This window comes from Crocodylus siamensis, chromosome 1 (genome assembly GCF_052110815.1).
Source record: "Crocodylus siamensis isolate JL-2025a chromosome 1, ASM5211081v1, whole genome shotgun sequence".
In the NCBI taxonomy this organism is placed as follows: domain Eukaryota; kingdom Metazoa; phylum Chordata; order Crocodylia; family Crocodylidae; genus Crocodylus; species Crocodylus siamensis.
In genome coordinates this window covers 160,664,443-160,687,998 of record NC_143395.1, presented here as the reverse complement: position 1 = coordinate 160,687,998, position 23,556 = coordinate 160,664,443, and the positions used below count along the sequence as shown (strand labels likewise).

At 43.1% G+C, this 23,556-nt stretch overlaps 1 protein-coding gene across 1 annotated transcript in view; it reads right to left on the bottom strand.

The window, feature by feature from the left end:
* The window catches only part of PPP1CB (protein phosphatase 1 catalytic subunit beta), a 51,996-nt gene that overhangs the window by 18,474 nt on the left and 9,966 nt on the right, over positions 1-23,556 (bottom strand). The window contains exons 2-4 of the mRNA XM_090047123.1: positions 13,653-13,784; positions 5,814-6,044; positions 4,150-4,254 (exon numbers count right to left, since the gene is read on the bottom strand). Of these exons, the coding sequence (XP_089903249.1) occupies positions 4,150-4,254; positions 5,814-6,044; positions 13,653-13,784 (468 nt within the window). The remainder of the gene's footprint in view (positions 1-4,149; positions 4,255-5,813; positions 6,045-13,652; positions 13,785-23,556) is intronic.

Genomic DNA, 23,556 nt, shown 5'->3' with positions numbered 1-23,556 from the left:
AAAGGGAGATGACTACCGTAGCCACTTCCTCTCCCCCTACAGCATTCTGAAAGGGCTGAAAGAGGGCCTTCCTCCTTCTAGGCATGTGGTTACTAAAACGCAAGAGACAACTTATTTTTTAACAGAGATAAAAAAAAAGTGGCAATACTGCTTTCCTGCTGCTTTTTTGCTTGAGGTAGATCCTGAAACATGGTGTCCCACCTAGGGTGCATTTCCTCAAGTGTGCACGTGCACTGCCCTGGGAACAAACAGCAGCAGCACATAGCTGTGCTACTGCCACTTGGTGCCAGAGAACGCCCCTGCACGTGTACTCCGGCATGTGGCAATTTATCCTGGGTGGAGCACGGGAGGCTTGGGCTGGCATCTGGCCTGGCCCAAGCAGCCTTACCTGGGGTCTTGGGGTCCTCCTGGGGCTGTTGCAGCAGTGATCTGGGTGTGTGGAGCCTGGCTGGCAGCCAGAATGTGGCTCTGGCCAGCCAGGCTCCTGTTTGGGGCAATGCATGCTGTAGCCATGTGCACCACCCTTTCTTTTTTTTTGGACTTTTAATGCACCGTGCGCTTTTTATCAGCATCTCAAAAGCTGCAGAAGGCACTTTCCTGCTTGTGGGGACAGGGCCCTATGGTCCAGAACTGGACTGTCCAAAACAATTTCTACAATGAAATTATTCCAATTAACTGAATTTTAAGTTAAGTGAATACCTAAAAATCCACTGCCATACTTATGCCAGAGTGAAATCCCTACTTGTCTCTGCTGTATCTTGATCAGATTTAAGCTGCATACCAGCTGTTCCAAACAGTCCAAAGAAATACTGCTAGCAGCATCTGAAGAACTACAGAAAAGTCTACTTTAAAACACAATGATTCAATTAATGTGCACAGATTTATACTTTTTTTTTTCTTCTTCTTCTAAAAAAGTGACTAGCCAATTGCCCATCAAGAATGATGGTGGTGGGGGGGAAGGGAGAGGGAGTGGGACACCAGACAGGGACAGAGCCCTGTATTCCCCCCTTCCCTCCTGTCTGCTCCCACATTCCCCACTGCAGTGGCAGGGGGAGGGGAGAAGTGGGCCGGGGCCCCATACTGGGGAGGACTCAGCGGAGGGTAGGGAGAAGCAGACTGGAGGTGGGGGGAGAAGCAGAGTGCCTGGGGCCAACCTGGCAGCAGCAGAGCCAGGGCAATGGGAGGTGTGGGCTCGGGGCTGACACAGAAGAGGGGGAGGGGAAGAGAAGAGTGGGCCCAGTTCTCCCCTCCCGGTCAAGCCAGGCCAGGCAGAGCCTGCTACTCCCCCTCACTGCTGTGGTGGAGCAGCTTCTGCCCACCCCACTCTAGTTGGGCCCAGGCCCATTCCTCCCCTTCCCCCACTGCTGTGGCACACCTGCTCTTCCCCCCCCCCGCTGCAGTGTCCCAACCCCATTCCCTACCCCCTGGCACTGCCACCACCACCTCCAAGGAGCAAGGAGGGGGAAAACAGACCGGCTCTGGTGGCCTCGGCCCCTACCCCCGCTTCATCATCGCTACCTGCATGGAGCAGGGCAGGGGAGGCAAGGCCAGCACTACTAGCCTCCCCACCCCAGTTCCATTCGCTCTGTTGCTACTGCCTCCAAGGGCGGGGGGGCAAGGCTAGTTGTGCTGTCCTTACCCCCCCCGCAACTCCATCCCCTGTGTCCCCATCATGGTAGCACTCCACTGTGCCATCACCTGTCTGAACAGTTATTTGCACTCACATGGCACACTTTTATAAAATATTAGAATACTGTCATCTTATTCCAAGAAAAAAAAGCTCATTTGCTGTTAAATTAAAACCTGAAAGGATTAGTGAAAACCAGTTTTCCGAGGCTCACATGTTTATCTATGGGCATGAATCTTTCGAATGTCTTTCTTTGTTGCTGTGTAAATCCATACAGTACACATTTATGGGACTTAGTAATACTAGAAAGCCATTCTTTAAATCATTAGACCTGTAGTATACTCAATTTGAACCATTTCAGCCATAGTCTCTACATGAAGACTGAGCTATTTTAAATGAAGGGATGTTCCAAAAAAAACAGTACATTTTATGATTTAGTACCAAGACTATCTAGCAGATTTGAGTTTGAAACTGAAGAAAAGCCATCCCAAAAGTTCTTATTCCCCCCCTCACACCCCAGGATTTTTAAACAAGCAAAACAAAAATGTAGAGAAAGTATACAGAAATGAGACAACTGCCTAGAAACGATACGCTTCTATGGAAACAATCTTTGATGTCAAGATGGAGCTACTGTCCTTCCTAAAAAAAGGAAGCCCAATTTTATACCAGGTTCTAAGTAACTGAAAGATTGCACCTACAACTAGTCAAGATTCCTTCTGTGAAGACCAGGCTATTATGACTGAGCATTTAAACTGAACTAACTGCTTTCCTTCAGCTGTTCAAATTTACTAAGCAAAGTGACAGGTTCCTAGTTTTCAAGATTTATTGTCATCTTTGTGCTGACAGTCGGCTCCCAAATTTTTATATTTAGACTGACTCCTGGTTTATACGCTTGCAAAAATCAATTTGATTAGTTCAGATAAAGATTGCAGGGTGGTGTTTGTTGGTTTTTTTTATTTTAAAACCAGTGCCAAGTCTGGAAGAAAACTGAATGCCATTATAAAAATCCTATACTAAAAAACAAAAATCTGTTCCTACTCTGATAATCCAGACCAAGGAATCTGAACAGGAATGCCCAGGGGTTTCCCAGTTTGGGAGAGAAACTGTCCTTTGTATTAGCATAGTGTACAGTTGCAAGGTTCTCTTTTTCTGAGCCAAGTTTCTTCAGTGGAAGCCATAGTCCTTATTGGGTTTAAATCGAAGGTAATGGTCAAATTATTCCAGGTTAAACATGGAAGAGGAAGATTTATGACAAGATAGCAGTAACTTTTAAAGTAAGAAGTGCAGCAAACATCTGAACAGCTCACTCTTAGTTTTGCAATCCCCAGCAAAAGTAAACAGGTAACAAGTCACCTGGACAAAAAAAGAGAACAGACTTTTCTATATCAATGTCCAGGTGCCTTGTGGCTATGACACAGAAGAAGAATTAGAGTTGAAAGTTCTGGTAGACCCTTTGGAAAAATGTTTATTTATGAAGGCTTGTGACTGGCATGGAAAAAACAAAACAAAACCCCCCCACAAAAACAGTGCTTTACTAGAAGAAATGCATTAGTTCAACCTGGCCCCCCAGCATCTGTAGAGATTGGGAGCTTCAGTGGGGCTTTTTGGTGCTTTTATCTAATAAAAGATTCAATCAGCTATTAAATAAGGGCGCCAAAAAACCTCACTGAACCAGGTAATTCCTACAGACGTTAGGCAAGCCAGGTCAAAGTAACAGGATGCCTCTTCTGAGCATGCACTGTGCCCACTGCAGGGACATGCTGTGCTTAAAGTAAAACGCTTTTCTGGTTTGTTTGATTTTTTTCCACGTCTGTTAGCAGCCATGGATACTTGATATCACAGGCAACTGGACTTTGACCCAGTAAGTGCCTATGAAAATCTTTTTATCCTACAATCAGGAAATTACTTAATTCTTATAAAACTGTCCTTGTAGACTAAGATCAGATTTAAAAGATCTGGCTCACATTAAACAGACTGACTGAAAAAGGGAGTTGGACAAGAGAGCCGGGGGAGATCATGATACCATATCAGGATGTACAAAACATGGCAGGATAATACAAGATCACTCATCTTGAGCAAGGAATGTAAAGGAGAACAGAGCAAAGAGGACAGGTTGAACAAAGAGACAAACCCGTTAAAATACTAAATATTTTCCATGGTTCCATTTAAATTAGTGATTAAAATACTACCTACAACAGGAAAGAGACATTTTAATTAAATTTAAACCAGAGGATAACAGCCTGCTAAACAGAGTACATTTTATACACATGGCACCAATGAGTGTGTGGAAAAGGAGGAAAAAAAGGAGAAACAGAATAAGGGGAGGGTTATCTTGTTAAGAAAAATCAGACCATTCTTGGTATTTCGTTGACTCTGACTGATCCAAGGAAGTAATCACGTTAGGATGTAAATGTCTGGGTATTCCCTTAAACTCAGATCCCAAGCCAAAATCTAAACACAACTGTGTTACTGACATGGAAAAATGCAGCTACACTATGCTCTGGATGAATTCATTAGCTTACCTCCATGACAACAGAATATCTTCTCATCCACAATGGCTGCAATAGGCAGACAATTAAAACAGTCGGTGAAGGTCTTCCAAAGTTTAATGTTGAATCGCCGTTTGCCTGTCAGAAAAGTAGTTTATTAGGAGAGCGCATAGGCATCCTGCAATGTGCATTATACTCTGACAATTCAAGAAAAGGAAGTTAAGTCTAAGGTACGAAATTTGAATGAAGCCCACAATGAAGTTACTTGTTAAAACAGAGATTCTCAACCAGGATGACCCAAGATCCTTTGAAGGGCGTTGAGGTGTGAGGAGATAAGCAGATAAGCACAGGCTCAGGCTCATCCATGCCTGGCTGTTCCCCTACCCCCACTGTCTGGCTCCTTTGCTAGAAAGTAAGCACTGTGATAAATAAAAAGTTAGTTTTTGAGACAGGGTACTGCCCAGCTCATGATAGTTATGGACAGGGGTGCAATGATAAAGATACCAATGGCTGATTAGCTAGCCATATCGGCTGATACCAGCCCAATTGCCAATATGCAGCCTAGCAGCTTGGAGAGCAGTGTACAGCTGGTACGCCTGTTGAGGGGAAGAGGGTGGGTGCAGGCAGATGGAGGGCACCCACAGTAAGGGAGGGAGTGGGGCTGGAACAGGGCACGGGAATGAGCCTCAGCTGCTCCAGGGGGCACACAGGGGCAGTGGGGTATGCACCTCCCTCTGCTGCGCACACCACCGAGGAAGGCATTGGGGGGGCATATGCCCCTTCAATCTGTGTGTGGAGCAAAAGGTGGGCTGCCTGCTACATGCTAAAGTGGTGGGGGCTGGGCCTGGGGCAGTCAGTGGCAGCACTGGGAGGGAGAAGAGTATCAGGGGGTGACAGCAACCCCAAAATTTGTCATAGCCTCCCCTCCTAGCACCACCACCACCCACCCCACATGCAACCCCAGCACAGCTCCCACTGGGAAGAGGCTGGCAAGCTTCTGGCCCCAAGCATACAACAAGCTGCCCACCCTCACCATGCATGTAGATCTGGGAGATGCATGTCCCCCTCGCCTCCCCACCCCCCATACCTCCCTCAGGGGTATGCACAGTAGCAAGAGCCAACCCCCACCTTCCTGTGCCCCCCAAAAGCAGCTGTCCCATGCCCTGCCCCAGCTGGACAGCACCTGTGCTTGCCCCAGCCCTACTCCCTCCCTCACCATGGGTACCTCAATCTGCCCCCTTCATGGCCCTTCCCTCCTCCAAGCCCCTTTCTGCTCCACAGACTTACCAGCTGTATGTTGCTCTCCACGCTACCAGGCTGCACGCATGCTGTGGTTGGGTGTATGCATGCAAGATTTAAATCAGCAACACAAGCCACATCAACCAAGGGCCAGTTACTGATGATGTCAATTTTTCTTTTATCTGTGCCAATATGATATGGACTGATGTATCAGTGCACCTCTAGTTATGGAGGTGTGCTTTGAGTCTAATGACGGTTGCCTTAAGTATATAAAGGTTGAGAACCACCATGTTAAAACATTTTAGTTACTAAAAGCAAGAACACTTCATACTCAAAGTGGCATACAGTGTTTCAAAGTTACTTACAGAAAGACGTTTCAAAAGAATATACAAAGAAATAATAATTCAAAATACCCACAATTATGACTTTTCAGAACTGAACTGAGAAAATTTACTTACATTCATCATAGAATCCATAGATACGGTTAATACTAGCACACTCATGGTTTCCTCTTAAGAGAAAGAAGTTTTCTGGATACTTGATTTTATATGCCAGTAATAGGCAGATTGTTTCCAGAGACTGCTTGCCTCTGTCCACATAATCTCCGAGAAAGAGATAATTAGCTTCAGGTGGGAATCCTCCATATTCAAACAATCGAAGCAAATCTGTATATTGGCCATGAATATCTCCTACAAGATGAGAAATATTAAAAAAAGATCAGTGAAAAATTGTTAAACTGTCTATTGAAACAAAGACATTAAGTACAAGTTTTATGAGGGACTAGCACTGTTTGAAACATTCTAAAAACTGAAAGGGTACAGAATTCTTTTTACATTGTCAACTAAAACAGTTTCTAGGAAGCTGGGGAATTTTAGTTCTAAATTTAAACAAAGAACCTGAAGTCAGAAAAAACTGGTTTAATCCAATAATTCAGTAGAGGTTGGTAAACAAAATCTATGTATAAAAACAAAAAACAAAAAAGCAAGTCTGGCACACAATTCTGTAAAAGCTGTAATCCCAAAAGCATTCAGTAAAGAATTTAGACTGATTAGAGGCTTGTACAACATTAAGCTATTCTAAAATCTTTAGATCTGAAAACCCTAGTAGGTCAAATGCTGGTCATTCCAGCTACTACATAAAGTCATAGAACAGAATACTCTGAATAAGTGTCATCTTTAGCACAGTATTTTACAATTTGCTAGATAGTTCAGAAACTTTAAAATATTATATCCTAAATATTCAACTCCACTACTTAACGTGCAACTCTATAACCTGTTAATTCAAAAAGGGGAGGAACAGGGGAAGGGAGAGAATATACCCTCCACCCTTTTTTTAAACAGTATGGGTGCTGACTAAGGGTGTGCGAAGCGGGCCCTATTCAATTCGGATTCAGCCCTAATCAGGGACAGTGATTAAATTCATTGATTTGGATCACTGACCCCCATTCGATTTGGGTGGGGAGGGAGGGAGAGCACATGCGGCAGCCCATGTGCTTGGCAGCAAAACTGGTAGTGGACCAGAAGTACTTCTGGTCTACTTCCGGGTCTCCTGGGGAGCACGCCAGGGGGACCTGCACCCCCTGGCTCTGTGATCAGTTGCAGGAGGACCCTGGGTACCACCCCCCAGACCTAGAAGGCACCAGTGGCTGAGCTGGGTCTGGGGGGCACAAACGTGCTCCCTGGCAGAACTGGAAGTGCTTCTGGGTCTGCTGCTGAGCATGCAGAGGAGCCCCCAAGCACCCCAGCATTCACAACCCGTCTGGAACCTTGAAGTATGTAGAGACAGCTTTAAGTGTTTTTTCTATGTCCAAATCAATTCAGAGGGTTCCGATTCAAAATCAGAGAGATTAAAGGGTCCTCTGATTTGATTTAGATATTTGGCCACTGAATTGAATCAGGGACCAAAGCTTTGCACAACCCTAGTGCTGACAGACATGGCAAGGAAGAACAAAAAAACCCAAAACACCACTTTACCAGAAGGGGAACTACGCCAGTTTGACCCAGCCCCCCAGTGTCTGTACAGCTCGTCTGCTTCAGCAGGGCTTTTGGCACTTATCTAATAGTTGATTCAATCAGCTATTAAATAAAAAATGCCAGAAGCCCCACTGAAGCAGATGAGCTGTACAGAGACTGGGGAACCAGGTCAAACTGGCACGATTCCTCATGTGGGCTTGTGCTGCACTCAGTGTGGGGGGACAGTGATTTGAAAGTAAAACGTTGTTTTTTTTCCCCCTACATCTGTAAGCACTCCATTTGTCACAATCATACTATTAACTCATTTTTACAGAGTGCACCAATTTAACTTTAAGTTGATACAATGTGATCCATTTTAAACTCCTGTCCCTTAATCTATTTAAATGTAGATTGATGTGGAATACCTCCAGGTAACCTACAATTCTGCTGCTGGCAGCAAGGCATCCATCAGATTTTAAAACAGATGTATTCCATAATCCTGTGTAGGCCTCAATTCGTCTGTAATTTATTGTTCTGAAAGGCCTAAGCATGCATATACATATCTAAGTTCTCCATTTCAAATCTGCAAGTAATTAAACAGCCATAAACAAAACTTTAGGACAGACTGGAGTTAACTAAATAATCTTCCTTTAATCAGGCAAAACTCACACAACATAGGAGAAAAGCTACCTTTACAATCTGGCATGTCTACGCTTACCTGGACTACCAAGCCCCTCTGACCCCTGCACAGCCTGCCCCCGCCACAACCCCTCTGTCCTGATGTGGACTCCCACTCAGTGCCTTTGTCATCCAAAGATGATGCAGCTCTGTCCCTGCTGTGCTGCCCCCACCCCTGTACCTTTGATGCAGGTGGCTGTCAGAGGCAGAAGGCCTTAGTGGCAGACGGGGGGGGGGGGGGAAACAGGCAGGGAAGGGTTTAGCAGGCTCCCATGAGTAGCAATAAGAGCTCAATGCAGGAGTTTGTGCTCTTGCTCAGCGAGCAGGTGGCACCACTGTGCTCAGTCCATCTTTCAACATTGTTTCTGCTTCTTTTTTTGTTTGTTTGTTTTTTAAACAGTGTGTCTATATATTTACAGCACGCTGGCAACCCTAATCCTTAAGGAACTTCCAGATGCATGAGAGAGGCAGGACTGTCTGAATACATGCACCAGATACTGAGAACATGACAACTAGAAACGGAAAACATGTTGGCATTTATGCTAGAGTCATTCTGGGATATGATTAACCCATTCGGCCAGTGTTTTTCAAAGCTCTGGCCCATGTACCTTTTACCCAAAACATTGCTGCTTGTGTGCTCCTTGCACCCAATGCATCTTTGCATGGTCATTCCTTAGGAAGTATGTTGACACCATATCAACATGTAGCAACACCATCACTCACTGCATGTTGACTAGTCAGCAGCTCTACCATCATTATTAAAATACAGGCACCTACTTCTTGACAAAACAAAACCTAAAGTTGGGAAAAAAGCACTGCATCAGACTAGGGTAGTCTGCCTTCTAGGCAGCTGCGAGCTACAGGGTGCACCAGGTGAGCCATGGTCCCCCTGGATTGAGCACCCCATGGACATCCCTCCCCTCAATCAGTGCCCCATGCAAATTCTCTACCTCCTGCTGTCCTACCACACTCCCAGGCTGGCCAGGAGCCTAGGGACCACAATGTAACCCCGTGGGAGCAGCATGGAACCTGAGGGCCACCAAGTGGACAGCCCTGCAGGTACACTATCAGTGCTCCCAACAAACCTTATTTTAACAATAAGCACCGGGATCAGCTCTAAACAAAGTATCAAGAATGTAGTATTTTCAGTACCTACTTTGTCTGGGATCAGACCCAGTTTACACATAAAGCTGAAGTCTGAGTTAAGTTTAGAGAGAGTTAGAGGTACAAGTTGGTTGTTCCAAAATACTAAGTTTATCAAAAACATTTGGCAAGTTAAAGCTTCTTCACATGGATACATTTAGCACAGGCTTGCATATCAGCTGCAACACTTAACAGGAAAAAAACCACACTAGTGTTTCTATAGAGAGTTGGCATAAAATGAAAGTGAAGTGCACTTTTGTAATGTGAGTGTACAAAGTGTGAATGTTACAAGTTTAACCCAATTACTAAACCATACCAAAATATACTGTCAGCCCAGAGGAGCTGAAGAAACATTCCTCAATAAAAAAGTTAATCCAGTAAATCAGATTAGTCTATCTACTTTTTAAAATAAGAGATTTATATATGTATGAGCATTCCTCTTCATTCCCAGTGCCTGCACAGGACTCCTTCCTTATAAACATTTGTTGGGACATAATCTGGTACAGAAACATTCTAATTACACTTGTGATGCTTCTTGGTTACTTGCAAGCTGTAGTTATTCACTCTGCCAAACTGCACTCCAGCTTTTGTTTAATATTCTGTTTAGAAAATATTTTATATTGCTTCCTAGACAGTTTAGATGAAAAGTTTAGGTTAGAAGATGCACTGGTGGACCTGTTCAAAGTATACTCCGTTTCAATTAAGTACAGTTTGGAATTAAAATGTCAGCTTGTACCACATTTCACTAGATTAAGAAAACCAAAAGTTAAAGCAGTTAGCCTGTCATAGTGAAAAGACTAAATAGCAAAGTGGAGCAGCTAACTTTGTTTTAGTTTTATGCCAACATATAATAGGCAAATCTTCCCCACCACAGTAGGAATTAAAAAGACAGACAAAGGGCACTTATTATCAAGTTATTACTGACAATGTAAGAAGACTTGTGTGATCAAGCAGCAGATATTAGGAACACTGCTAAATCTGACCTGTTACAAGAGAGCCAAAGGACAGGCTACAGCATATTTAGTTGTATGCATATGAACAAATTCAAACTGAACATTTACATAGCCAAGAAATTCAAGAAAGATGCGATTTATTTATGAGACAGCATCATTATACTTCCCATTAAATACAGTGTCCACCCCCCTAGTACGTCATGCCCTGACAAAACAGACTTGGAATCGTTCACTAACCAGCACCTGCAACTATATGGTATTGTGTTTAATATACCAATTAGTACAAATTCCCCAGGTTTCAAATTAAAATAATATTTTTTAAATGCCTAGCATAATATTAATTCTTTATTCACTTCTTTAAGTTAAAAATCTTAAATGGATTTTAGGTTCATAAAGAATGGGAAGAGACCAATAACAAGTTTACCAAAGACTTCTATAAAGCTTGAAGTTTATGATATAGAACAAAAAGATCTGATATACTGTATTTACTCAAATACAATACAAGCCCTCACTGCCTCTCCACCCCAACTCAGCAGGGGTGAGTTGTATCATGTTCACATACAAACAAACTTGATTAAATACATAGTCTGTCTGCTGCCAAAAGCATCACGTGCTCAGTATTGAAAACCAGCTATGAAGCTAATTAAATGCAACCAGTGCTGAGCATAACTATAAGACACATGGCCCATATTGGACAAACATACCTGATGGGAATTTACCATAAGGACAGGTTAGTGCCGCTAGTGCTCCTAAGTGCAGCCTCCCTCAGCACTGAAACTTTTTTCCAAGTTATAGTGAGCCACTACATGGAATACATTTAATCTTCTTCTTCACTCCCACACCTGAGCTGCACCTTTCTTTCCCATTGTAATGATCCTTGTTTCTTCACCAGCCTTAAATGTCTAGTAAACCACCAACATGGGGCCCCAAATCCCTCTGCCACCCTCTCTCTCAGCCTGTTGCATATGATTAATGTGACCTCACCCCTCCATGAAGTGAAGCCAGACCAAGTCTGTGAAGTGAAGCTACACTTCATTCGCAAATACATTTTCAGAGGATCCCAGTACTCATGACAAGAACACCTAGTTCCAGTCATGAATGAGGGCTAAATAGCAAAAGGATTGACCCCGGGGGGGGGGTTGTCCTCCAGGGTACATGCACAGAGAGCAGTGCTGAGTTGTGGGTTCAACATGGCTTGAAACGCTATTGGTTCTGTTGGGGTCCAAGAAAATGAACTATATGGTAAAACAGGAGTGGGAAAATTCTTATTTTCCCACCAGGACATTCTATCTAGCCCGCAGGGCCCCTAAAAAACTTAGAAAATTAATATTAATCTGCCCTGGGCTGCTCATCATGCAGTCCTCAATGGCTTGCCAAAACTCAGTAAGCAGCCCTCTGCCCAAAGTAATTACCTGCCCCTGTGGTAAAATCATGAGCAGTTTGGCTTTGGACTAGCATCATGCACGCATTGTTTGTACTACAGGTTTCCCTCGATTTATGCAGGTTATTTATAGGAAAATTTGCTCTTATGTAATGAGCATATTTAGACCCATAATTTGTTACATACGAGGCAAATTCACTCTTATGCAACCAGCATAGATGCCCCCCCACAACCCAAGCAGCTAAGTCTGTGGGGGAGGTGAAAGGGCCATGGGCCCACTCACCCCAGCTACAGCAGCCCGGGAGCAGCTGACACCAGCTGCCTGCACCAGGGGACAATGCAACCCAGGAGCAGAGGAGAGGGGGGGCAGGCAGAGCACAGTGCAGCCCAGTGGCTGCAGGCAGCTGGCGCTGGCCAGTGAGATGAGTGCTGCTCTGTTCCCTCTGCTTTACTGCCTTGTGCAGCCCTGGGAGTGGCAACCCTTCCCTAGTCCCAGCCACCCTCACCACCATGGGAACCTATACCTATTTGTTACATTGTAAAGTGGGCTCGCTTTATGCAAATTCAATTTATACACTGTTCTCTGGGAACATATGTACAGCATAAAACAGAGTGAAACCTGTATATATAAAGTAGGTACAGAAGTGTTGCTTAAAAGTGCGCTTATGGAGTACTGGTGCTAAAAACTGCAGCAGTTTCAAAAAGCAAAGTGCATCAATTCTGGATGAACTACATTTATGGGTACACATAGGAAATTAACATACCTGTAGTAAATGACTAAGTCAGCATTTTCACATTTGTCCCTCATTTCTATGTGCTTAGGGAGAGTAGGAGGGGGGCAAATTCAAGGCAAATCTCCAACAGATCCATACGTATTCTATACTTACAAAATTATGGAAAAATTATACATTCTCCACATACTGAATCTAAACGGGGGGGGGGGCACTTTATAAGAATAAATACAGTAAATTGAATATATTTAAAATTAAAGCATATTAAACAGTGAAGAGAATTATCAATTTTCTTCTTTACAACTTTTTAGTGAATGGCAAAACATTGGAAACAGAACACAATTTTACCATGAATCATTAAATGCAGGATTTACATTATTTAAAAGATTCTAGCATTTTCACATGCTTTTCTCTTTTGTGCATATACATGCCACCAAAAAAAACAGTGCACCTTGTTTCTGGAAGACAGAATGCAGAAGAGATTTTTCCAGCATCATGGCCAACTGTGACAGTAATTCCTTTGGCAAACAAAGTGTCCAGGAAGCACAGCATCAGGAACTTAACATCCTGGTGTGGAAGACTGTCTCCTACAATGCCCCACTTCCTGGACAGTTTCCAAGAGGACTTACTCCATGCCACACAAGGTTACGCCTCAGACCCTTACAAAGGGCTGTAGCAAACTTACCTCTTTACCGTAACTAGTTCTTTATACAAGCTTCCACATCACAAGATTCACCAAAATCTTACTAAACGTTCCCTTACTGCTCTGGGTACAAGCTACAGTACTCAGCTAATAGCTGTGGCTGTGCAGAGTTAAGAAAAACAAACAAAAAAACCACAAGACATCGCCCATTTACTTTGCTAGAGTCACAAGTGGCAGCTATCTTGGCTGCATTGCATGCATGGTGCTTCCAGGAGTGCTTCTTTATACAGGAAAGCTGCTTTCTTCACTAGAAACACTTCCCCTCCACCCTGCCCAATTTCTGGGGGTTGATTGGAAGTTGCATTTTGTATGTGAGAAGACCTTGCAGCAAACATGTTTTAGATAGAAGTTTTAGACAGAAGTATTTACTGTACTTTAAAAAAAAAAAAAAAAGTGACTCACTGCTTACATAACTATTAAGTTAGATCAACACTCCAGACAAATAACTCTCCTCTTTCAGGGTGTGCACAATTTGCACTATAAAGAGACTACTCTGCCCTGAAATGTTGACAAAACCACAAATCTATGTAGAACACGCTACTCAACTGTCAATTAAGTTTTCAGCACTGAGTAATTTAGGGTTTTTTAAATTTATTTATTGGAGACAGCTCATCTTTTCAATCCATACCAAGCACGACAAGTTCATTCACATAAGCAAAAATGCAAAACATCTGCCCATAAAACCCTCAAATTTTCTTTGCTCCATCCTCAGTAACTACAAGATGAAAATCAAGACATGCAAACTAATTTACATACCACAAATCTTGAGAGGTGCCTCAAGTTCCAAGAGAATAGGCTGGCTAAGAAAGATTTCTCGTGATTTTATGCATAAGCCTCGAACTTCTGCTTCTGTCATCTGCACAATCTTGCCAGGACGACATCCTCTCACTGAAAACAACAACAAAAAAAAGTTAAATGGAATCAGCACCAAGATATAGCTTTGTTTAGGGTGAAGAATTATATAAGTGCTTCTTATCATTATACAGTGCATCACTATGGTGCAGCAGTCTTAAAGAGATATCTAGAGTATGAAGACACCCTCGCTATACAAAAAACTTCAAGAAAAAACAGTTTAGTTGTATTTGTTTTACCTTTAACCTACACTATCTGTTCTAGTATGGTTTGGGTTAAAGGAACATTAAACAAGTTTCAGTAATTAAGCTTTCTAAAGACTGCTTTAGGTAGGAGATACCATTGTGTGTATTCCTTGATCAGGATTATCTACTGAGCCCACCTGCGTGGTATCAAACTCCTGTTTTATTCTCTCTACCTGAGCTCTGGTTAGCTCAACTCTCAAATAATGAATATTTACAATTCTGCACCCATAATGGAGGTGCAGTCTCCAGCTCACAGAAAAACAACCACCTGTTTAGTAACACTGCTCCTGAATGATTCTGTGCATTTCAGTTAAATGGCCTTTTTGGTTCCTTTCTGTATGTACAGAGATGTTAACTTTGAACTTCCAAAATGCTCTATCCATGCCTCTGAACAAGAACACTGTAGCATGCAAAGCCAGGGGATTACCATAGCAGAAATTATGGATTGTAAGGGGAGGGGAGGGGAGAGGGCAGTGGGCAGCATTTTGGTCCTCTGTCAATTTTTTGTGGAGAGGAGAGAGAGGGATCAGAGTAAGGAGCACCATGGAACAAAGTACTTATGCTGGGCTCAAGACAGTGCAGAAAAAAGAAACCATATCCCATGGAGCACATAAACTAATGATTTCAACACCTGGAAACTGAAAGAGAAACCAACAAGTTAATTCTCCCCCAAGATGTACAATGGAACGCAGCGGTTGACCAAGCTATTTATTAGGAGCTAGCCTAGGTCACATGACTGTGTGAAGTAACTTGCAACAGAATTGATGGATATAATCACAGCTAGAGCAGTCAACACTGGACTAAAAAGAAATGTAGAAGATATGCTGAACACACTAAAAACCTATTTCCATAGCTCTGAACAAACTACAAAGAGATTGCTGCTATACTGCAGATGCTGCTGAAATTTGTAAAGAAACTCTGGAAATATTAAAGCAAGAAATAGTCAGCAGCAAAGTGAAACTGCAGGCAGGAGAGTGCTTAAATCAAGCACCTGACCTCATTTTCTTGCCAATATTTACATACAGGGTAGATGCCTAACTACCCAAGAAGAAAATGCTGCTGTGCATCTATTAACCACCCAATCACACCAACCATAATAGATTTCAGGGCTAGAGGTGAGCTAATCAAACAATACACGTTTTCTAAGGCTGTTTTAAAAAGGTAGTCACATTGCTGAACTGGTGGAAGCCACTGGCAAAGCACCTAAAACCAGTTTGTTGTAAATGCTAAACTAACTTTTACCATCAGTAGCCTCTTCTGCAGGTGCAGAAAGAATATTTTCTTCATCTGGACTGGTTTACTCAAAGCTAAGAAACTGACTGGGAGTTGAAAAAAGCAAGGAAGCTCATTTTCCCTTTTAATCAATGATTTAAAAGGGGGATGAGATTTATAAGTTCCAAAAACTTGAAAGAAAGGGGGGTAAACATTTTCAAAGAGCATTGGGGGCGGGGGAGAAGACCATCTTATTTTAATGGGAATTAGGCAAGCAGGAACTTAAGCTGAAATGACTTTCACCTAGGCAGTTTAAAAAATCCTCCCCAGGGTGACCTGAAATAATTGGTTTAATTCACTAATCACAGGTCATACTTCTAATACTATAACAGCTAGTATTAGTGTTCAATAAAGTAGTTGGCTGTAAATGTACATCATGTTTTGACCAAAAAAACAACAAAAAACTAACTTTCTGTATCCAAAACATTAGCTTTGTTTAATAAATCTGAAGGGCTAATTGCACATGTTGAATTAAATTCAAGGTGCCATCTTAAACACAGCCTGATACAAATATGTGCAAAAGTCAGTCATCTAGTAAATAAGAAACACATATATTTCACTATTTTATAGCATACTAAAAGGATAATATATTTCTTAACATACTTCGTATGTTAAATATATTTACAAAATGTAAATATATCTAGTTTGTGTACCTAGGAAACTTATGTACCAAGTCTACTGTAAAAATTGTACTTCACTGTTATTCAACTTGCTTTGTTATATCAACCAATGAAAATAAAATGTTCTTTAAAAAAAAAAAAACCAAAAATATACACAATGGGAAGTTGATAAACTCAATTGTTTAAATCAGGTTTTTGGCTTGCTGATTTAAGTCATGATTTAAAAATTAGTGGTGCTCAGCCTTTCAGCTCTGAAGGCCAGATGAGTGGGGCAGAGGCCAGTCCCTGAGCTGGATCAGGCCTTGGGGCCCAGCACCACACCTACCCAGGCCTGCCCACTGGCATCCAGCACCCATCCAGCTCACAGGCCTCGGGGCTCTCTGCTGGCAACGGGGGGGCGGCAATAAGTAAGAGCAAGTCAAAAATGGGCACAGACAGGTCCAAAGCAGATTCCTACTTGATCTCACACAAGGGATAAAAGTTAAAAGATAAGGAGTTTCAAGTCCCAAGAGTGTCTGAGGGGTATTTGTGGAATGGCATAAAAAAAGGAACAGCCACGGGAAAACAGCCAGAGTTAAATCCCTATTTCCCTAATAGTTTCAGAAGCAAGGTGAAGAAAGATCAACATTTCCCAGCTAGACTGGTGGAGGAGCATTACCAGCTGGGCTAAATCCCCTTCACTGAATGGAGCACATTTCCTCTAGTTATTCCCCTCTCCCACCCCCCATCCCTTCCAACTTAATACCTTCTCCCAATTAGACACCAAGCCATTGAGAAGTATTCAGAGTATGATGATGACCCACCCAGTTATTTATCTACCTTAAAGATCTTTCATCTAGTCCATATTTCCTTATTCCTGTGGATATCATGGGAGACTGTATCAAAAAAGTCTTATTATTGTCAGTCTACACCCCTAGTATTGAGGGTACTACTTGCATAGTACTGAAATACTGACAAGCGTTGGGGACTGACATGCCATTTACATTGTGGTAGCTTAAGCAATTACTGTACAAATAAGATTCCCTACCCCAAAGACATTATAGTCCAGCTAATAAAACATTTATAATTTTATTACTTCATTAAACCAATAAAAGGAGTTCAATTTTGAAGCTCTACTTGTAAGAACTGTCCAGGAATGAGGCCATGCTGTATACAGTCCATGATTTCCCTGAGTCACTTACATATTTTCCTTTTACAGACTGGTTTCCTTTGTTTTAGTCTGCTTTGACAAAAATATTAAGGAAGTCATTTTCCACCCTTTTCTAGTTTATTAGCAAAATGGGTTTCAACACGTTACTATCCCATTTTCAATATTTCACTGCTTGCCATGGACAGACTATCACACAAGTAACAATGAACTGCAGAGCCAACACACAGAATAATGATTCTCAACTGGGTGTTACAAGCTCCTTGGAAGGGTACCATGGTGCCTGGCCCCTATGAGAAAAGGGTACATGCTGGCTCCTCCAAATACCAGGCAGTCTTCACTACTTCAGTGTCCTGGCTGGGAGCATCGGAGGAACAAGGGAACAAGGCAGGCTGAAAAGCATGGCTGCCACCCAACAGCTCCTGCACTGACCACCCCAATGCTCCAAGGACAAGCTCTGCCACAAGCCAGCAACAGAACACTGCACTTATTCAGCCCAGCTCATTCCCCCAGTCCTCCCAGACTCTAGGAACTGGTGAGAGGGGCTGCATGAAATGGGACTCCTGCATGGTCTTCTTAGAAGCAGGCACCATGCTGTCCCCCTCACCTAAATGGGGACCAGGAGGAAGCAGATGGCAAAAAAAGACAAGGGCACAGCACAGTTCTGTCCCACTGCCTTCACCTAGCACCAGCCGCTGCACAAGTAACCAGTCATCCCCTCCCACTCCCTGCAGGAACAGCAACCTCCTCCAGGAGTCTAATGACCCAGCCCCAAGCTCCCCAGTCTACTCTGCCTAGAAGCCACTTCCAACTCTGAGCACTGTGCACCATCCCTCTGCCATGCTATCAGTGGTGCCCTGACTGCCCTAGCACTCCATGAAATCCTCTAAAAGGGTGTTTCAGAGTACAAGGAGGTAAGAAATAAATTATTCTTAAATTAATATGGTGTCGCTAAATTCCAAGAAGTTATGGAAAGGTGCCGTAAGTCAGAAGATTGAGAACTACTGTTTCAGAAAAATGCAGTGGAGAAAACCCAACAGTCCTAACTAGTGATGCTGTGGAACTGCTGTATTTTCTTGCATTCTCCCCTCCTTCCCCGCCCCCCCCTCCAAAATAAGACACACACCTTGTTTTGGGAAAGTAAGACAAAGAGAAAAGATTTTTCTAGTATCTTAGCTTCCACAGCACAGGGTTGCCAAGGCTGAATGCTGACAGCACACAGAAGGGGGGTAGGCCTGTAGTCAGCTTCATTCAACCTCTAGCAGCTGCACAGCTACAGGGTTAACCTTGTCAAAGCCATTGCCAAATTAGTGGCAGCTTTTGGCTGAGTAGCAAAGTTGACACGTCCCAGTTTGACCATGGCTCTGACAGGGTTTTAAACTTGTAGCTTTGCAGCTGCAAGAAGGCAAGTAATGCTGAGGACAGGACTCCCTGGCTACGTGCAGGAGGGGAGAAGAGAGAAAGTGTCCAGCAGCAATTTCAGCATATGGACACCTCCATTTTGGCAAGGAAAAAAAAAAAAAAGCATTTTTCTCCCTTAAAACATGCACCCTAGTTTGAGGGCTATTGGGGGGGGGGGGTAAGGGTGCATAAGGTATTAAGTAAATACAGTACTGAAAGACCTGGATTCCAATATATTTGCTCCTCTATTAAATGGATTTACTGTTAGTTTATTTGGAAGTCTATTACAGCTATGAAGGATTCTGAAGCATAAAAACCCATAAGTCCCATCCCATGCAAAGGATTTAAACATAAGTTTGTATTTGATTCAACAATATAAAAAGTCAGAAACTTTCCCCATCCCATTACCTTCCCATGCTAGCATCCAGTGTATGCATGTGTGCGGAGGTGGGAAAAGGGGAAATTGTGTAAGCATTCTGGAAAGCATTTACTCCAACTGAAACCAGGATAGCACACACCTCCCTCCTAGTAGTCATCCTCAACACGGAAATGTGTTGGGAGAAGCTTGGAGACCTGTTACAACCAAATAAAATGACTATGATGCAGATTGACAGTTTGGCATCATCCTACTGTACTCTGGGGCCACTCTTTACTTGAACAGTTTGTCAGCAAGTGGCCTCAAGTATTTCTGCTATGGATCACCCTGACTTTATCAAGTGCCATAGGAAAACCCTGCTAGGTTAGATGTAGACCACCAACACTATCTGTGGATGGAAGCAGAGCTGGAACAACACAGAGGAGCCAGAGTTAACTCCTATAACAAAAAACAGTCCGTACGTGCGTCAGATAGATACCTCAACAGAATAAGGGACATGACGCACCTAAGGACTGTTTTTTGTTATAGGAGTTAACTCTGGCTCTCCTCTGTGTTGTTCCAACTCTGCTTCCATCCACAGATAGAGTGTTGGTGGTCTACATCTGACCTAGTAGGCCTTTCCTACGGCACTTGATAAAGTCAGGGTGCTGCTTTTGCACAAGCTATCAATGCACCCTTTTGAGATTTGATCACAGACTAAGCTACTTAAATACTGAAAGAATTCATGTGCCAGTCTCACAAATTCCCAGGACAATTTCACTAGAAAGAATTAGAGTGGCACAACTTACTGCAGACATAGGCAACTCCTAGGAAATAAAATTTCACAAGTCCCAGCACGTTAATCATGAACAGGAAGCTGGGTTTTCCATTTGGTGCAGAAAAACACAGCAAAATATGGATTTTCTCCTTTAAAGGAGAAAAACCCAGGAAACCATGACTTTCCTTTTGTAGGCCAACAGACTTCCAGCTTGCAAGAGGCTGGGGAGAGCAGGACACAGGGGGCGACACAGGCATGTGCACACCAGGCAGTATGGTGGGAAACAGCTCCCTCCAGGCACATATGGGGGCAGGGAGGGAAGAGAAGTACACATGACATGGGGGGGAACCCCAGCATTCTGCACCCACAGCTGGACCAGCTCTAGGCAGGAGCTGCCTCTGCGGGTGGCCCAGCAGGCAGGACCCGACACAGGAAGGAGTTCTGTGCTACCATGGATGCCAAGGTAAGATGCCCACTTGCCCACTGGGGGGGGGGAGGGGGCGGCGGCAGCGCAGGAAAGCACAACTCTACACCACCACACCTCACCATGGCAGCATAGTGCTCCCTTCTGCACTGGGTCCCACCTGCTGGGCTGTGGAGACTGCTCCTGCCTTGAACTGATCTGACTAGGCTCCACACACCCACTGTGGGTGCAGAAGTCTGAGGGGCATGTGCCTCTCCACCTCCCCCCACATTGCCTATGCCCACATCACCCTTCCTCACACGCTAGGGATCTGGGGCCTTGGGGAAGTGTGTCAGCAGTAAGGCAACAGCATGGTCGTGGGGCACGGCACCAGCATATCAGGGCTGCTCAGCACTACAAAGCAGCAGGAAGACAGCCACAGCTGGACCCACAGCCTGGTGAATAAAGGGAGCAAGGGGAGCTCTGATTTTTCATGATTAAAAAAGTCAAATTTATTTTATTATAATGATTGTGGGACTGGTAGACTTCCAAACTGCTTAAAAATTGGAAATATATCAATAAAGCATTAAAAACCAGGATCCCTGCTCATCAAGACTAGCACCAATGCAAACCCCTTTAAAACACAGCTCTGCAATAGAGATTGTCACACCTGAATATCAATAACCCAAACTTACCAGTAAGTGCATCAGTACAGACATGCCAATGTCATATTTTACCTAGTGATAAACTGATGTTATCAGTAACATTTTGGGTCAATACTGTACCACAGGGGTGTTGAACATATAGCCCTGTGGGCCAACTGACCCATTACTAGATTCAGACTGCAAGGCTTCTCACAGCTGCTGCTGCATCAGTGAGACCAGCACCCAGACAGGTTAACGCCACCTCTGCTGCCACAAAAGTTTTTGGTTTGTGATCACCAGTGGGGACACAAAGCAGTGGCAGGGGGATGAACAGTGTCAGCATTAGTCCCCTTGTGTTCGCCATGCTAACACAGCTGCCGTGGGAGAAGCTGAGAAAAGCCTTATGGGTCAGATCCAGACTGCAAAATCTAATGAGTTTGACACCCTGCTGTACCAAAATGACAGTGAGCATTTCTGATACAGCCAGGAATGTTTTTATTTAGTTGTCCCACCAAAGTCTCAAAAAAAATAAACTAAAAGCAGACAGAATAACTAAATCAAGAATACAAGCATTTTGTAATACCTTACAAGCTGCAAACCTATTAAAAAGCAGCTGACTAGGTAACCACTGTGTATACTACAAATATTGCAACTGCTTCCTAAATTAGAAGCTTGCAGAAAAGCCTCCACTGACACTTGGAAAGCAACCTATTTCTGAAAATGGCTGTCATTTCCCAGCTATAAACAGAGATGTGCCTCAGAGCTAGACATACAAAAATAATTGTTAGATATTTTACATATGGTGACTATACAAATCAAAACTGGTTTTATTACAGAGGTCCTCTGGGAATTGGCAAAGCTTCTGTTGTTACTAACAGAGCCATACAGGTACAAGGGACTTGGACCAAAAAAAAAAAAAAGGCTTCTGTCCCCAAGAGAATGACAAAAAGAGTTAGAGCAAGAGACAAGGAGGGGCTGGAGGAAGAATGGTGCACTGGCATTATGCTTCCATCTCTATCTTGTTTTGAAAGATATAGCCGACACAGCATGTGACTGGGTTGGCAGCCAATCTGAGATGGGTCTCCACATCCAGAGGCTTTGTAAGTATTCTCCAAAGTAAGTCCTAAATAGTGAGAACCCAAGTGTTTTCTTCCCACATTTATGACCAAGCTTTAGCTAGGAATAATAATAAAGTCCTTATCTCCAAGTTCACTCCCTGGAGTGAATCAGTAGGCTCAGGCAACAACAAAGAAAAAAAAAAAAGGGGGTAGGAAGAAACACACCACCTCAAGACAGCCAGTCTTTGATCTTGCTTCTTTTAAAATCTCTTGGCCCTTGCTTCTTGTTGTATGGCCCCATTTATGGAACAGGAGAGTTACCAATTAATCAACCTTGTTCTCTGGAAGAAATTTTCTAGCATTTCTTTCTAGCTATAGAGGAGGTAGGTCACTATGTTAGTCTGAAGTCAGGCATCACACAAAGTAGAGGTGCACCTTCAAGAGACTAACTTAACCAAGATGCGTAAGTTTTCACGAGCATCATCAGATGTGGCTCATGAAAGTGTATGCATCTCCAATTCAGTCAGTCTACTGAAGGTGCACCCCTAACCTGCCTTCTCTGTAGATAGTAAGAGTTTGACACTGATCTCTTAACAGAACCTTCATAGTCCCTTTAAAACCCCTCTATGCCATGATCCTGAGCAATTATGGATGGTGTTAAGAATGAAATATTCTTCTGTTCACCAGCACCCTGGATCTTGGAAGATTTCAGGTTTTCTGCGGCGTTAATGCTATTTAGAGTTCTACACCGTTTAACCTTTAGCCTCTTTCCTCAAGACACAATTCAGAACACAAGCGTCAAGTTTTGCAGAAGGCACCTCCAGTTTTCTCGCCACAGAAGTCACTGAATTCTGAAAATATTTTGTTGTCGTTAAGAATTCAACTACCCCCTTTGCTGGAATGCATTCAGTACATGCAACTCAACTCTCCTAAGTCTAATATTGATTTCAAAACTGAATATGAACAAATCTAGTTATTCATTTACTGTTTGAAGTTTTATACTTCCAAAGGTTATCTTCGCACTGCAGCTACACAATTCAGAGGGTCATGTACTTTCTACTCCCTTCTTTTTAGGAGAAATATGAACCCTATAATATTCAGGGCTGGATTCAAACAAGCCTTCGATTTTAAATCTAGTATTTAGAGTACAAGATGGGTAACCGAGTAGACATTTACTGCATTGTTCTGATGTATACTCTACCTCCTCCCTCAAAAAAGGGCATGAACTGCTCTAGTTATTTGTCAACCTTGCATATAAAACAGGACCTGCTACAGTCTTGACTTTTCTACTTGCAGTATTTTGTCTATGACATTAGAATTATATGTCATTTTTTCCTTCAATGCAGTTTAATTTAGTCAGTTAACCCCTTCAGTCTTTTCTCGGATTCTTCTGTGAAGTTTTGAAAGAGCAATACCAGCTGAAGGTCCTTATCTTTAGTTATCAGTTTGTACTGGGGGGGAGCAGGGAGGGGAGGAGAATGCATTTTCTCTTCTAAATTAAACTTGAAAATGTGGAGTCAATTTCTAATCCAAAACAAGAAAGAAAACTTTGTCTTTTCACCACTTGTCCTATTTCATTCCCACCCTGCTCCAATTTGTATTCCATTTTTTCCACCTACTTTTTTTCCCCACCCCTACTTTTTGTTTACTGCACAACACTCAAACCCAATTCTGGATATGGAACTACTAACTCTCAAGGGGGTGTTTATACATATACTCCAGGAGAAGGGGGAGGGAAGGGGGCTTTAATTAGACAGCTACAAGAGCCACCCCAATTAAGAGGACAAGATGCTGTGAGCATCAGCATCCCCATGCTTAAAAATGGCGGCAGGAGTGCTTTATCTAAAGCTCATCTGAGCTGTAGATCGAGTGGCCCCTGCCACCA